Source organism: Carassius carassius, chromosome 37 (assembly GCF_963082965.1).
Source record: "Carassius carassius chromosome 37, fCarCar2.1, whole genome shotgun sequence".
Classification (NCBI taxonomy): Eukaryota; Metazoa; Chordata; class Actinopteri; order Cypriniformes; family Cyprinidae; genus Carassius; species Carassius carassius.
The window spans coordinates 12,782,926-12,800,800 of NC_081791.1; the positions used below are offsets into that span (position 1 = coordinate 12,782,926).

Consider the following 17,875-nt stretch of genomic DNA (forward strand, 5'->3'; position numbering starts at 1 on the left):
CATCACCCTCTATCCACCTCATTCCTGATAGGCCTGACTCATAATATTATATCTTCATTACATTGAGTGATGGACAGTTGTTGTATAGAATTAAATGCCATTAACCTTTGAACATTTTCACTGTTCATATGTGTGGGTCATTAATTATAGTGGCACTGGCTGACATATCTCAAAATAATAAACGAGATATATCTCAAAACACACCAGTCATGTTGTCTGAGGAAAGACCACAGAATAATAAAAGCAGCCACCCAGAACACAATGTACAACTACACTCTCTGACAGATGCTTTTGGGGGATCCAGTCATGAACAAGTATAGATTAAAAAAACAGTTTCTACTAAGCCATCATTGTTTGGGTTATGAACTGTAGTTTTGTCTTTTTCTGTATCATGTCCGCCTGTTCTGTGTTTCCATTGTGTTTTGCTTTGCTCCCCATGACTTAGTTTTCCTTGATTGCCCTGATTAGTTCATTCTGTTCACCTGTGTTCAGTCTATTATGTCATTAGTCTCTCTCTTGCGTTTGTATAACTCCTCCCCATTTCTGTTCTGTCCTGGTCGGTTATTATTTGGGTCTACACCTTGTGCTAACCCAGCTCCTTGATTCCTTGTGTTTGTTTTGTGGATTATAATAAAAGACTGTTATTGGATTACCTCTGCATTGTAAGCAGAGCCGATCCTCCCTATACGCAAAATACGCAAGCTGTGTAGGGCCCCCGAAACACCCGGGGGGCCCCCTTGCTCTCAAAGATGATTTCATTTTAGTTTCGCCAGCGGTCATGAAAACATGAATGATTATTTATTTTAAGAAATAAGGTGAGTTGTCATCCTTTCTACATAAATATTAGTCAAATCATGTAACATGAATGTTGTACAGTCTTGCGCGAGACAAAAAAAAAAAACAAGCTGAAAGCATACCCAGCCACGGAAGAAACACTGTTTCCAAAGTGGAAACGGACCAGATAAAATGCTGAAAAAAATATTAATAATAATGAACATTATTTATACATTGCTTAAAATGGTTTTCTTTGACATTTAAGTTGGATGTTAGTTTTTTATAACATCTTACTACCTGTTCCAGTGGGAGGTACATTACCACTGTACCCATTTTCATCAACTGATGAAAATGATAGCAAAACATTCTTACAACAAACGTTTGTTGGCTTTATTTATTTATTATACATTTCACCAATTTTTAATTCAATTAATGAAGACAACTCTAAAAACTCAAAGTAGAGCAGAACGTTTTGCTACAAGTTGGAACTGATGGAACCAAATGTGCTAGAAAATAATGATGAGAACATTTTATAGTACTTCAGCTAAAAAAATCTTCAATATCCAATATCCATGTTTCTAAACCTTATATCCAGGACATTTCAATAAAGCACTGAGACGCTCTTTCATGTAGCCTATGTTCAAGGTTATAGCGCAGTCTCACATAGAAAAAAAAATCCACAAATCGTTGAATGGCACTGCGTCATTGCTCAAGGTTTGCATTCGTACGCGTCCTCGTCATATAAAAGCCTCTGAACGTCTTGCTTTCGCAGACCTGTAAGAGTAAGTTTAGAGCAGTGTCCCCAGTTCACCACAGCGTTGCGCACAGCTCGCCAAATACACACATAGTACAAATGTGAAAAACTTAGCAAGGAAAACGTTGTTTAATTCAACCATTGTTATGTGTTGATATTTAAAAAATAACATGGAGGTTAATACTACGCTATCAGGACGCAACTCCATAGACTTGCGCATTTTAACGCAGAAACTTCTCTCTTCGGCGAACCGGTCCCTGTCATTTCTGGACAATGAAACGGAAAGCGTCTCCGAGGAGGATTTGGACGTGAATACAGACATCTATTCTAAAGTTTTTGTTACTGTGATTTATGTGGTGTTGTTTGTAATCGGACTTTTTGGGAACTCGATCACCCTGTACACACTTCTGACGAAGAAATCTCTGCAAAACCTCCAGAGTACGGTGCACTATCACCTGGCGAGTCTGGCCATATCCGATCTGCTCATCTTGATCCTCTGCATGCCCATTGAGTTATACAACTTCATCTGGGTTCATCACCCGTGGGCTTTTGGGGAGGCTGTTTGTAAAGGGTACTACTTTCTGCGGGACGGCTGCTCGTATGCGACGGCGTTCAACATCGCCAGCCTGAGCGTGGAGCGCTTCATGGCCATCTGCCACCCGTTCAAGGCGAAGAGCATCATGTCGCGGAGCCGCACCAAGAAACTCATCAGCGCTATGTGGGTCGCATCTTTTCTCCTGGCTACTCCGATGCTTTTCACCATGGGGCAGCAACTGATAAAAGACGAATTTATATGCACCACTATCGTGTCCTCGATCACTGCTAAAAGCGTCCTACAGGTGAGCGCGCACAGTACCTTTTCCATGATTTGGACGAGTGGAGCATTTTCTTATTTCTGTATAAAGCCGTGGTTATAACTGCGTTTTGTTTTATGCATGAGTAGGCTAGCAGAAGCTTTAGTTTCTAATAAAAAGTAACAACCTGTTGCGTAGCAGTAGCTATCTCTCAATACCGGATCATCTAAAAAATAAACATTGTCTACATCTAAACATGGTCACGAATTCCCACGATTAGCCTACACTATTAAACAGTGTAAAATGTGCAAAAAGAACATTCTAGAAATAATGTAGACTCACATAAGATACAATCTCCATTCTTATCAGTTTTCCAGAAGAAGCTGTTTAATTATTTTATGGAGCGGGTCCCCACATGAAGAAATACTATAGTAATTTATAGTAAATATTATAGAGTTTTTGAACCACAATAAAGTGTATTACTCTGTATATATTATACTATTTACAACACTTTGTTAATGAATGCTACAGCATACAGTGAACTGATCAACTGTTATAAATACTGTAGTATAGTTAAGATTTTACAACAGTAAACTACTGTATTGTAATATAATATACCCTATAGTTGTAGAAAGCTTAGTACAGTATTGGGTAAAGGGATTTGTTTATATTACTATAGCTGTTATATTACCACAGCAACTATAGAATTACCATAACAAATTAACTCAAATAGGTTACTATAGTATGGTTCAAAAACACTATAGTATTTACTATAAATGACTATAGTATTTTCTTATGGGCGACACCACATGACCAGCTGCGTCACTAAGCTGCTACTACTACTGCTACTACTAATGTTGATTTTAATTTCTGACAATGCTGCACAAAGAAAAAATACAACTAGACAAAACTCCTATATGATAAAAACATTCACTATATGTACACACACAGCAGAACACCTAAGTATTGCTTAAAATGCTGGTATGGATCATGTGTGCCATCCACCAGACAGTTCAAATCAAACGAGTGTGAGATAAAAACAAAATGTCCAAACAAGCTGTCCAGCATTACACTGAAGTCCAAGTTGACCAGATGTCAGCAAGGCCAGACCTGCTGATTCACCAGTCCAAGCAGAATGGGTAAGAGTGGAAAAATAAAATATCCAAACAAGTAATCTCTGCTGGATTGATGAAACAAACCATGATGACCTGAAGCTCCAGTGTGCAGATCGGTGCAATGCAACAGCCAGCCGAGTAGCAGGCCAGTAGATATACTAGTACTAGTACTATTGGAACAAACAAAACAGGCAAAAATATGGTTTTGTTTTTGTTGTTGTTGTTTTTTACCTTAAGTAGCTATATTTCTTTTTCAGCTTGGAACTTGTCCTAGTTAGATACTTTTGTTGATTTAACCTAATGCAGTTGGGTTGATTCAACCATATTTAAAACATTGTGTAAAAGTGTATTGGGTTTTATTCTAAAACACAAGAGTAGCTGTTAAATGATTTAATATGCATTAGGCCCCTTTGATTATTTTGGAATTTAAATGAAATGCTGATGTCTTGATTAATCAAACTACACATTAAAATGGCAAGCAGCAGTGTCCTTATTGCTTCCGTTGTGAGCACTGATGGTCATGGAAGTCAAAATAAATAATTCATTCAAATGAATTTAACTATTGCTGTCTCTTGAAAATATAACTGCAAGTCAGAACCCATATCTGTTAGTTTGAGTAACAAATGTCTGGATTTGCTAAAAAAATATAAAAATAAGGATTTGCTATCTTACAAAAATGGAAAGCACTTACAGTGCTCTAAAGTAAATCCTGATTGCCTGGAAATGGAGACATTATGCTTTGATTCTTGGGAAATTGTCCTTGCAGCCCTAAACCTTGCACCTGCCTTATTCTTTTCTATTACACCAGTGAATCTAATTTAGATTGGAACACATTCCATTTACAAGGACAGGTCTCCTGTTTGTAACCCTCAGCTCTCTAACTCTGTTAAAAAAAATAAAAATAGAAACAACTGGTAGAAGCTGAACGCAAGCACCTGTGGTGTTCTAGGCAATAAAAATACATGGAAATTACACTTAATTCTATTTGAAAGAACATTACAGCATGCAGTACTTGAAATGAATGTAGATAATTGGAACTCATAGCACAGCGGACACAATCAGTGAGTCACGATCTGAATCAGATGGAGCGCTGTGCATTACTGACAAAGAGGGGACAAAACAAGAAAATCGAGAATATGGATACCCATTGAAAAAGAGGCAAAGATGCAGAAAATGTGGAGAAATGCAAAAACAGAGAGATTCAAGAGCGAATGAAATAGGGAGGAATTGATTCTGACAAATTCCACCAGTCACTGAGTGTGTGTATCATCCTAAGAACTTCCAGTCAAAAGAATGATAGTTACAATAGCGGCTGTTTGCTACAGGACAAACAATTTATCATGTTTCAATCTTGGCAAATTGGATACCACAGAAAACCCCAAGATGTCTTCTTTTATATACGGAAGGTTTCACAATATGAAAAAATTATCTAGTTTTATGTATTGCTGTTGCAATACCTGAAATTCAAATTCCCTGTGGGACACAAAAAACACATAAATGGTCTTTTATTGCTTTTGGAGATTTGGTATAACCTCACCACATAAGTGTAAACTGATATAAATATGTATGTTGCTGAAATGTTTGTGTTCAATAATGGTTTCTTGAATATGAGCAATTGTACAGATGCGCTTAACCTTTCACCCTGTTCTGTTTGTTGTTGTGATCTTTCTTATTGCACAATTTGCACCTGAAATTAATACTGCTCTTGAGTATTAGTACTGCACTATTTAGTACTGCACTTGAAAGTACATGGATACAAACATACAAATAATGTGAGACTGACATATATATAGCAGCAGGCAGTGCTGTTGGCGAGGATAGGTGGCTGATAGCTGATGTTTCCCTGGCACTGTGTTCTGGCAGATGTTTAGAGCTCCTCTCACCACAAAGAGGGGGAGAGAAGAAGGGGTGAGTAAAAGTTTTCAGCTTCTGACACTTCACTCCTTCATTTAACAGTACAAAACCATTCACAAAGCACAGCTTTCTCAATTCAACACCATAGGAAACCTGTAAGAAATAAAAAAAACACAAAAATATTTCACTGTTGAGTGAGCTCTGATAAAACATTTTGCTCAAGCAGATTTATTAGAAATGCGTGCACTGTTTTGGGTGGTTTATGGGGACACACATTTGTATAATGACATTGGTATAACAGAGGTATTACAATTTGTAGGTGGTTTATGAGAACACTGCCAGTCACAGTAATTCAAAAGCTTAAATACATTATAAATGTTTTTTATAATAATACACAAAAAATTTTGTGACAGGTAAGTGTAGGTTGAGGGTTGGTGTATGGCAATAGAAACTAGAGTTTGTACAGTATAAAAACCATTTCGCCTATGGAGAGTCTTCATATACCACCAATACCAACCGTGTGTGTGTGTGTGTGTGTGTGTGTGTGTGTGTGGGTGTGTGGGTGTGCATATATGTATATGTATATGTAAGTGTAGGTATAGGTATATGTGTATATAAAACACAATAAAAAAGGGGCCATTTAATGAGTTGTATTTATTTATTCATTTATTTATTTTTACTTTTAAAAATAAATTAACACTTTTAGATTAATACATTTTATTTTTCCAAGAAAAAAAAAATCAGCAAAAATATTAAGCAGCAGTATTGATAATAAGAAGAAATGATTATTTAGCATCAATCAGCATATTAGAATTATTTCTGAAGATATTAAAAAAATCTTGATTATACAAATTTTTAACAAAAAGTGTATATTTATTTAGGGTTTTATAGTGGTAACTTGAAATATGAATTCAGTGTTTAATATAATAGTTTTTAAAACATTTACAGAATTTACATATTATTATTTTGGTCTTTTGAGATAATTAGATATTTTTTCTATTGATAGCCCTTGTTTTTAACAGTAAACAAAAAGTGTAATGTAATAGTGTCTTTGAAAATAAAACGTATATCTCCTTTCTTTGCAGTGCACATGTTGTATCTTTCAACATTTTTCTTTTTCACTGTTGCCTTTATCTATTAGTATTTATCTATTATTTAATTATAATGTATCCATGTTTATAATATTGTTGAATTAAGACACATTCTAATGCAACTGTCTCGACTAAAATCATATCAAAACTAGCCTAGACAGCCCACCCAAAAAAATATGCGACCGGAAATAAATGGAAGATGACACATGTCAGTGAGCACAGGAATCAGCAAAGATAGAGATGACGTCTGTTTGTGTCCGTCCACAGTGAGCTAAGAGTGCACAGTGTACTGACGGGTATATCTGCTGCTGCTGAGAGAGATTACGTTTAAGGTTGGGATGGAGAGTTGCATATTTATATGCTAAATATTTTCATGGTAAAAAAAAACACCTTATACATAAACAAGTGCATTTAAAACACACACACACAAACAACACCACACACTTTGCAAATTACTGTTGCTCTTATTTGCTAGTTATTATTGCTTTTTGGCATTGTATGTAGATCTCATTGATTTTCTCTACCTGACACTTCATTCATGAAGCTTTAATTACATGTTGTGAAGCATCTGTGTCCCTCATATAGATCTGCCAGAGATATTTGCTGTTTGTCGCAAGCAGTGGTCAGCCAGGAAAACACAGCCAAACAGCTGAGCTTCCTGCGTTCTTGAGAGGAGTGGTGTTTGGTGCAAATTGAAATGACACAATACAGACTTTCTGTGAATCTGTCAAATATCAGTCACTTACATTTTGAGTTTATTCTCAGTGGCCTTGAGTGGCAAGATATGCTGCTACTTTTGTCCAGGATCCTGTTCGAGGTGTGAATTACACAGTCAAAGTGCTTCAAAGCAATCACAGGTGCACTCTTTACTCCAAACACCTTCACAGACATCAGGGCAGCAGATACTGACAGACAGAGAGATGTCTGACAGATAAAAGAAACCTCAGCCAAGAGTTCATCAAAGAGAAGTGAAGATAGGAGGATAGACCAAACTGAGGCCAAAGAAAGAGCGGAAGGACAACTTTCAACATGATACCTCTCAGTCAGTAAATAAGATAGAAAAAGACAGAGTTTAGTAAAGCTCTGACTAATTTACCAGCCTCGTCAATTTTGTCACAAATCATGCAGAGCTACTGATCTGAAAATTAGATATAGTGTAGAAAAGAACATTTTGACTGTTTAGATTATAAAATCTGGTAAAAATGGTTAACTGTGCCACAAAGTGAAGCTTGTTTAAATTATGGCACAGCATTTTGTTTCGCTCAGCACTGAAGAAATTAGGAAGAAAATGTTGAAACTTGGTCCATCCAGACGCAGCACCTTAAGAAATGTTTTGAAATGGATTTTTGGATATTACCATTTTTGAGGACATTTTTTGTCCCCATTCCCTAGGGTGAACTACACACACAGCTATACCTTTAAAAATGGCTTTAGATGTTTGGGCATCTGAGGCATTTCTCTTAGTTAACATGCAATAGCCTTCATGGTCTGAATGACAGCAGCAGCAAAAGTAATTTCTGAGGATTTTGATGCAGTATTACAAAGAAACATTTTTTCTTTGAAGCAATGCAGTGTTTAATCTACTCTTTCTGAGACATTAGACCTACCTTTTCAAAGAGTGCATAGTGGCACCTTTAATGCAAGGTAAATATTAATGCATGAAAAGAACAAAAGTGTACCTTTTTGAAAATGTACCAGCCAGTGAAAGATGTTGGAAAGAGTTTTTCCTCTAAAAGTGCAATTCAACAAGAGACATGTCATGTTGAACACGTTTTCAGTGGTTGTAATTTACAATAACTCAATTTTCTTTTAATACAGACACACTGGCTTTATTGTGTTTCTGTCTATGTATTTAAGAAATAAAGACGATTAAGATTATGAGACTAAAAATGCATAGGAGACAAAAGAGTACAAATAAACCATACACCAGTAACCATAGAAACAACACTTATCCACCTTCAGCTTCAACACACACAATGGGCATGTGCTGCTATTTGAAGTGAACAAATATAAATTAATACTGCTAATAACCCTTAAGAGCTATACTTGCAGGTTGCGGCTACACACCACAGCCCAGGATTTAGCTAATTACCTCATTAGAGCCTCTAAGGGTCATTCATTGGTTAAATTACACTGCACAGTACTCAAATTGAACAAATGTGTACAAGGCACAAAAAGCTCATTTGAATAACTCCAACCTATTGCAGTGCTACAACTGTGTTTTATTAAAACGCATGGCTGTGCCTGTTGCTCCATTAGTTTGTTTATCGTCTGTTTCATAAGAACATCTCTGTTGTTGTATTCCTATTATCTGTGGGTTTCTCTTTTTGATGTAGTTGCCTGGTGGGATCAGTGGCTTTACTGAGTGAGGCAACTTAGAAATCTATTGATGATAAAATAATAATAATAATAATAATAATAATAAAACAATGAACAGGCATCAAATCTGAACACATCAAAATGCACTTGCCCCAGCTTTAAAGGTGCAGTGCTGAGTAAAGAGGAAATTTAATTATGAGTTCTGCTCAGGCGGTCTGATATTGAACAAAAAAAAAAAAAAAATTTGAACTGTGAAATTAGCATTTAACAAACAGGGGAGATAAACATTCCAGAAAAACACAGTGAATGCATACATTAACTTGCTAATTGTAATGTTGTGGATGATGTTTGACATACACTCTAACAAACTAATGCTCAAATCATGTATATTAATTTCTAGCTATTGTGCTTTCACATTCATTGAAATGAATCAGCAAATTTAACTTGCTTTATAAAATGAGTTCTGTTCAAATACAAGATACTGATAATCACCATCATAATACAGGCAATAAAAATTTCTAAATTAAACAGAGCACAGTGTTGCCCAATAATAAATCACCCTCGGGATGTCAATATTAAATAATGCAATACAAATTAACATAATACAGCATAAATATAACATTAAATATCCCAGTGTTCATGACTGATTTAAACAGATTTAGACAAACAACATTATTATTTATATTAAATGTAATCAGATTTGATGTGTCACATGGATCTTTGGAAACATCTTTTACAATGCAGGCACATAAAGGGAATAAGAAGGGAAAGGGAAAAAACAAGAACAGATAACCATGGCACAAGAAAACAGAGAACAAAACACTCATATAACAACTGTCCAATAGGCTGCGTCCGAAACCACCTACTTCACTACTCTATAGTAGTGAAAAAGCAGTAGACGAGTGAATAAGTATGTCAGAATCCTTAGTGTTCATAAAAGAGTAGGTGAGAATCACCTGGGTTAAGTACTAATTCTTTCACGATTTGGACGTGCGTCTACTTAAAGGTACAATTTGTAAGATATTTGCAGTAAAATATCCAAAAACCACTAGGCTAGTGTTATATATTTTGTCCAGCTGATTACATACAATATCTCTAATGTTTTCAACTACTTGTAAATAATGAGAAAATTCCCATTCTAAACAGTGACATGGGGCAGCGCCTTTACTTTTGTTACCGCCTTTACTGATGTAGAAAGTGTGGGTACACATGACACATGACAAAAGTGTCGTGGACAAATGCGGAAGTAGTGTCTAGCGTCCAGCAAACCACTAGCTTGCTTCAAGCAGTTCCTTATTTACTTCTTGCACGTTTTATGGTGGATTGTGTAACTTATTTATGGAACATAATTACTGTTTACCATCGGCCGCTGGTTCTGTCGACAAGGACAGCTCCCGTAAATGTAAGTGTATGGGCCAACGAAACGACCCAAGAATAGTTTGGGACAAGAGGAGAGAAAGAGCGAGGATGTTGCATTTTTGACTGTGTTGTATTTTCTAGATGGAGAGAGCTTCGTTAAATCCATGATTTATCTTCCTGTCTGATTGATGGCCATCAGCGGTTGGGTAGAAGACAACAGATCCCATCATTCCACGCTCCTCCTTAGTGTCATCAAACCACGCGATTGTTATTGTTTTGGTAGTGCACCCTCTTGTGGCAGGTCCTACAACCTGTACCTTTAAAGTATATCCGAATATGCCTACTTCTCTACTATAGTAGGCGAGCGAATAAGTATGTCCGAAACCTCAGTATTCATAAAAGAGTAGTCGAGAAGTTCCCGGATGGCTTACTGCTTCTGCCCAGATTCTTGAGTGCTCATCCGATGGATACTTTTCTATCCCAGGAGGCCACGGGAGAAGATACACCATGAAGAAGAAGAAGAGAATACGTCATAATCAAATATGGCAGAAATCTTGGATGAGGGTGCATACAAATGTGAGTATTACAAACCAAAAACATGGTTCCTTTATTAAATTTGCATTTGTTGAACTACTGTAGAGAAAATTGTTGAACATGTAAAGACACTGAATGGTATAGTGTAGTTGTGATTTTGCTGTAAAAACACGTTTTATTATGTACAACTAACAAAGGAGCTCCAGGAAGCACACGTACCTCTCCAAAGTGAATTTACATACATTTTAAACCATATACATCTTAAATACGATTACTAAATGTCTATTTAATATATGGTAGGAAAATCTTCAATATGAATTTCATATGAGTATGTCTAATAGGTCCTAGATATGAAGTAGACATCTGAGTGATGTATATGTGTGCCAGTGTGTAGTACAATTCACTGATTTCAGCTCTGTTTGCAATAGATGAATGTAAGTCATGTAAATAAACTTCCATAAAGTAACTAAATATAAGTAATCTATTTTATTTGTCCATTGGTACTGCTGAAAAATTGAGGAACATTTGTGTTGGATAAAAAGCTACTTAGCACATCATCAACTACCTCAACGTGTAAATGTAGTTTTGAGTTAACTTGAATCTTGTATGGATGTCACAGGGACAGATGAGCACACACCACTGCTTATTCGGTAGAGAGCGGTTAGTGAAGCCCTCTTCACCAGAAAGCGAAATAAAAAATTCAAAAGGGAAAACCACAAACAACAATTTAAAGTAAGATCCTTTTTGTTACTTCTAATACAGAAATCAAATGACATTGTGCTATTAAAATGACTGCTTTTGTATTTTGTTTGTGCATTTTTGTAGGATCTGAACTATCCACAGACCAGTGTTAGCACTGAGGATGGAGAGCCAGCAGCATCCTGGAAATGGTACAGTGCCATTGATGAGACCAGAACTGGTTCTTCTATGACATTGCTGTGAAAACCTTCTTTTGGAACCTTTATTTTTAAGAGTGTACTATAAAAGTAAATGTATTGTCTTGAAAATAATGGTACGGCATTAAAATTGGTTTAATTTTAGTTAAATAACTACTAACATGTCTAAAGCATTTATTAAACTACCTTAATGATAATTCCAACATTTACTAACAAGTAACAAGTACTAGTACAAGTACTAACAGTGAATAGTTGTTTTTTCATTAACTAACATGAACAAATATGAATTAATACTGTAACCTGTTTATTGTTCAGATATAAATGAATCAATTAAATTAGTAAATTAGTAGAAAGATGACATACATTTACTACAGCAAGGGTGTCAAACTCAGTTCCTGGAAGGCCACAGCCCTGCAGAGTTTAGTTCCAACCCTGCTCCAACACACAGACCAAGTAGTTTTCAAATAAGCCTAAATGATTAGATAATTTGGATAAGGTGTGTTTAATTTGGGTTATATCTAAACTGTGCAGGGCTGTGGCCCTCCAGGAACTGAATCTGACACCCTTGTAATACAGTATTTTACAGAACTGTAATATCTGCTCTTTCAAAACAATCCCAGGCACAGTTTTTTGGAGCCATCCAACCCATATCACTGACTGTCTCAAGCCTGAACAACAGAGTTCCGTAGAGTGAGTGGTGTCACTTCCTGTCAGAAGGCCAGGAGAGAAGAGCATGGAAACTGTATGCATGTCAGGAATGTTTGTAAACAGATGAAAATTGCTGTGCTATTACTCAGAAAAGGAGCATAGCATGTGGGAAACTGCTGAGATGCCATAGGCCTTTTAGCAAAGAGGTAAAAAAAAAAAAAAAGATGCTGTCAACCTAGGTTGCACTGGTGGAAATCAGCAGTACTCTGGTAGTTGACTATGAGTAATGAAACCTATGACTGGGACAATATGACTGATTTGCACCTCAACTCTCAATTTGTTTGATAAATGTAGTTTAATAACATCTGCTACATTGTCTTTTGAGAACTGGCTTGGAAAGAACTGACCTAAATTAAAAATTCTACTGTTTTGTCACGTCCGTTTAATGCTTCCCTTATTTGCCATAATGTGTTTGAATTGTTTTCATTTTGGTGCTTTTCATATTCCATTAATAATGCATCATTTGCAAATTATTAAATCCATTTAATTTGTTTCATGAAATTCATTTTTTTTTTCTATTGACCTACAGTCCTAATTATATTTTTATATATTATAAAGCACTATAATGTCTGGAACACGAAGACAGAGCCATGATAATACTTGTATTGCAGCTTCAGTGTCCAGACTAAATAAAAACACAGTGAACATCTTAAGTCAAGGTTTGGCTAATCCATGCAGGACTGCAGAAACAAGGCCCTCGACAAGCAAACAGAGTGGAATTTGATTTGCCACATGATTTCTTTGCTTATTCGAGTGTGCACGTGCACTGTTGCCTAACTGAGCATACCTGCTGGAAAGCTTTGATGGAGAAATGATATGGGAATGTCATTTTCCTGAACATTCTTAGACAAACATTCATAGACAGCCACAGTGCAGATCTTCCCCAGTCACCAATGAGGGAACATTCTAATAAAACTTAAACATGACTCACAAACAAGCGTAATATTCTTCTCTGCTCATATAGGTGCATTTGCATAATGCATAAATAAATCATGTATAAATATATGGTCCGGGTTTTCCATTATACCAACACTGTCATTCAAAACAACATGAATTGTCTTAAAACACAAAAGTCCATTTAATAAGGTGGCTGAACTCTTTTAAACTACCTCTGTGGTTACCATGGAGATGGGCTCTTTGCAGCTTGAAGGCAAGTAAAAAATAAATAAATAAATAAATAAAAACCCGGTGCATGTAATCACACACAAAACATTCCTGTGTTGCCAGGGCAATCAAACAAGAATAAAAGCACAAAGTATTGTGTTTGTCTTCTTGCCATGGCTGAATAATAGATTGACTAGTAGACTTTTGACAGTTCCTTTTGAAAGTAATTTCTGCCATATTTATATACATTGGTTTATGGCTGGTCAGGCTTTTGCGTTTCACTGAACTCAGCTATTAAGTCCCTAAAGAAATCACATTTGTTTGTCAGTACTTCCATGGCTTCATTAAATATGGCAACCAACTCTCTTAATTTTGCTTGTATTTGTGTGTCTTCAAAAACACAGAGAGAATTCCTCCCTGCATTCTCATTTTTGCTCAGTGTGAGAACTGATTTAACAAACATAATTAGTGAGAGAGCCTGCATTTATGTAATACGGGATTAATTATCCCATTAATTTTCTTGAAACCATTAAAACATAAACTAACACAAAGTGTTACAACATAAATTAAAAATGCTAACATAAAACATGTTAAAAAAAATTATGAGGTGAGGATACAGCATATAAATATTTAGCTTTTTGCTAAATAATTTTCAGAAAACAACATAATTAAAACTGTCAGGCACATTGATTGGCAGCTATAACATCCTGCAAAAAATCCTGCAACAGGATTTACTTTATATTTAATTATTTATACATACATACTGAATTTTTATGAATACTGAGAATTCCGACATACTACTCATTTCATATTTTTTGTACTGCCAATTATATATTATACTTTTATCATATGCTTTATACCTGCAAACCACTACACCATTCCTGAGATTAATTACACCAGTATGCCACAAAGTAAAGCTCACTTTGAAGGGACCTATTACGATTAGAACCAAGATTGTACTTAGCAATGGTTAGGCAGATATGCACAAAAACAAAAAATACAATATGATATGCTGTTCCCATGTAATCCAACATCATCTTAGCACCAAAATCCTTTTACTGGTGAAATCGTGAGGCAATGACTTTTTTAATTTTGCTTTTGAGTCCTGTTTGGTTTTAATTAGTAGCCCTGGCCCAACCTTGCAGTAACAAGCAAAAAAGAACACTTTCTTCTAGAACATGTTCAGTTATAACATTTCTGACCTTTCTCATTAAAGACTTTAAATATTCCCATCCTCTTTCCCTTCAGTAGGTTTTTAATGTGTTTAAAAAAAATTCCTGCAGATCCTTTTTATGTTTCTCAGTCTGGAAGGAACAGTGCTGGGCTCTTTAACTCAAGTCATCTGCTGAACACCGATTTAACATGACTGCATAAACCAACACCATGCTCTTCTAAATTAGGGCTAAGGAGTATTTCAATAGTCTTGGCAAAATCTTGGCAAAAAATAAAATGGTTTTCACGCGGTGCAGATGTCAGAAAGAGAGAGATTAATTTGCTTTGGCAAAAGCAAAACAATGAAAATGAACAAAAGATCAGCTGGTGAAAAATGGAATGACGGATATAGGGAGTGACCAGTTCAAGAAAACCCACAACTTGCAGCAATAATTACTGTGTGTGTGTGTGTGTGTGTGTGTGTGTGTGTGTGTGTGTGTGTGTGTGTGTGTGTGTGTGTGTGTGTGTGTGTGTGTGTGTGTGTGTGTGTGTGTGTGTACATTATGGGGTAGTTTAGAAATGTCATTTTTATCCAGGTCGGAGAATGATAAAAATGATAATGGCTCCATGTAAATACATAACTGATAACAAAAGTAAGTATAAAAAAAACAAAATAAAATAAAAAAACACTTATTATTTGACATACTCTGGAAATGCATGAAATTATAAAATTTAGTCTATACATTGAAAGCAATAAATAAACACAGTGTTGCTTTGGAAAAATGTGTTTGTCAATTGCATGCATGTTAATGTTTTCATAAACACATAATTCATCAGTTTAATTCAAATTTATTCCAACTGACTTCCTGTCTTTTATCATACACAACCTTGCAGGTCCTGCCAACTGGAGATAGCATTGTGTCGGTCAAAAAAAAAAAAAGTCTTAATTCCCTCTTCGCTCTTCCCTCTTTTTCCTTGTTCTCTTTACCTCAAGGTGAATGCCTTCCTGTCCTTTGTGGTTCCCATGGCAGTGATCTCAGCATTAAATGGTGTTATAGCCAGTCAGTTGCTGCGCATGTTTCGCCAGTCTGCTCAGGACCATCGCATCTGTATCATCGGAGGCAACGCTACCATGCTCAGTGTTGCTGTTGAACCCAACCGTGCCCAATCAATGCGCCATGGAGTTATGGTGCTGCGTGAGTACCTTTATGCTTTTTTAAGTATACAGTATAAAAATTTTAATTAATATAAAATGCATACGATGCATCGTATGCATACAATCCGTAGTATACAAGAGTAAAAAAAAATGTATTAAATAAGAACACGTTTGTGGTGGTGAATTACCAATGGTGATATTATCTACCTTTTTAAGTAGTCAACAAAGTACCTTATGCTACTATTAATATTTGTATTCATTAAGGATACATTAAATTGATCATATGCAACAGTAAAGACACTTTTACAAAAATAAAAATACTTTTACAAAATATTTCTATTCCAAATAAATACTGTTCTTTTTTACTTTAATTCTTTAAGGATTTCTGAAAGATGCACAAATTATAATGCAGGACAACTGTTTTAATGATGATAATAGTAAAAAGTTAATTCTGAGCAGTAAATCAGCATATTGGAATGATTTCTGAAGTATCATGTGAAAAAATTAAAAAATTAATTTACCATCTCGGAAATAGATTACTTTCTGAAATATATACTAAAAGAAGGTTTATTTCAAATCATAATATTATTTCACTGTATTTTGATAAAAAATAAATGCAGTCTTCTTTAAATATCTCCTTCTATCAAAAACATTAGAAAAATCTTACCAACACCTAATGTTTAAATAGTGTATATCTTACATTTGTACAACATCTTAAAATCTAATTGGCTGAGCTTCATTCCAATACAAACCAATGACTTTATTGCACAATGTGGCAGCAAAATATCCCGCTATTACCTATAATGACAGCATGGACTAGTTAATGTTAAAGTTGATGTTTAATGCAATATGTATTGCCCCAGGTGGCTCTTTGCCTACACATATTGCATTAAAATTATTTAATGCACACCTAGCTGTGCATTATCCTTGTTTTTGCACATTCCAGACAGACAATCTTGATGTTTATATGAGCTACAGCCTCAATTTACCACTATTATTGAGGAGCTATCGAAACCTTTAACAGACACTTGCCCTCCTATTCCATTCTGTAGGAGAATGTGTGTGTGTGTGTGTGTGTGTGTGTGTGTGTGTGTGTGTGTGTGTGTGTGTGTGTGTGTGTCCTTATTATCATGATAAGTGTTGTGCAGTGTCCCACTGAGTGTATTGATCAACATACAGAAAGCTAATAAGGAGCCTGGTTCTCTCTTTTAATCAAATACAAATATCTCTATAGATGAATATAGCCATAAACTCTTCACAGTGGAACAGTGAAAAGCATTTCATTTATAAAATACAGGACAAGGCTGAGTCACGCGTGTTTATCACAAAAGACACCTATTAAAAAGCTAATATCAGCACAGGCTCTCTGTACTGCCTTACTAGCTTCCACAAACATCTCTATTTTATCTTCCTACTTCTTTTCTTTCATTTTACTTGCAAATGAAAACTGAATATTGTATGTGTGCAATGAAATTGATGTTTACTCCCCACAGCACTTTCTAAGGTTTCATACTGTTGCTTGGATTTAGAAAATGTTTTGTGCTGGTCTAACAAATGAGAGACTTGACAGACAGGAGCTAAAAATATGTGCCTTAGCTGTTCAGTTTAACTTCATTCAGAATGCCGTTTAATTCACTTTGGACATAATAATAAACAGGAAGATCATAATTTTTTCCATTAGAGATGCAGTTGAGATATGTACTCTAGGGAAGACTCTAGAGCTAATCTGTTTTGCTAGCTGACTGCAGCATCCATTAAGGGTCAGTGAACTGGTCTAAGACTGCTACACTGACTGCTCTCACATCAGCTTTCAGCACCATGGGGGAGACAATTATTTTCAAAACTTACTGTTCATTTAATTTACTGCATCATAGAGAGGGTTTGATGCAAATGTATGGCAGAATCACCTTAAGAGCACAAAGCGTAACCTGAATAATTTAGTAAACTGAGGGAATCACATGACACGAAATGCATTATTTCATGAAAAAAAGCATTTCGTACATCACTTCCTTCCTTCATGAAAAAAAACAGTAATATAATATTAATGAAATAATAGGCCAGTTTTGAAAGTGCACTTTGTAATAATGTCAAATTTAGATTTTTAAAGCACATTCTAAATCATTGTTTTAATAATATTTTGTGGCAAAATGCTTTAAGGAAGTTGACTAACATACATTTTAACTGTAGTGTGTTATTTAAAAGTACAATTAAATATAATATTTTTTAATTTACTAAATTGCCGCTTCATTATAACAAATATATTCA

At 35.5% G+C, this 17,875-nt stretch overlaps 1 protein-coding gene across 1 annotated transcript in view; it reads left to right on the forward strand.

Annotated features, from left to right (window-relative positions):
• Positions 1–1,561: 1,561 nt before the first annotated feature.
• The window catches only part of LOC132117697 (neurotensin receptor type 1-like), a 41,688-nt gene continuing 25,374 nt past the window's right edge, over positions 1,562–17,875 (forward strand). The window contains exons 1-2 of the mRNA XM_059527008.1: positions 1,562–2,367; positions 15,449–15,650. Of these exons, the coding sequence (XP_059382991.1) occupies positions 1,699–2,367; positions 15,449–15,650 (871 nt within the window). The 5' untranslated portion in view covers positions 1,562–1,698. The remainder of the gene's footprint in view (positions 2,368–15,448; positions 15,651–17,875) is intronic.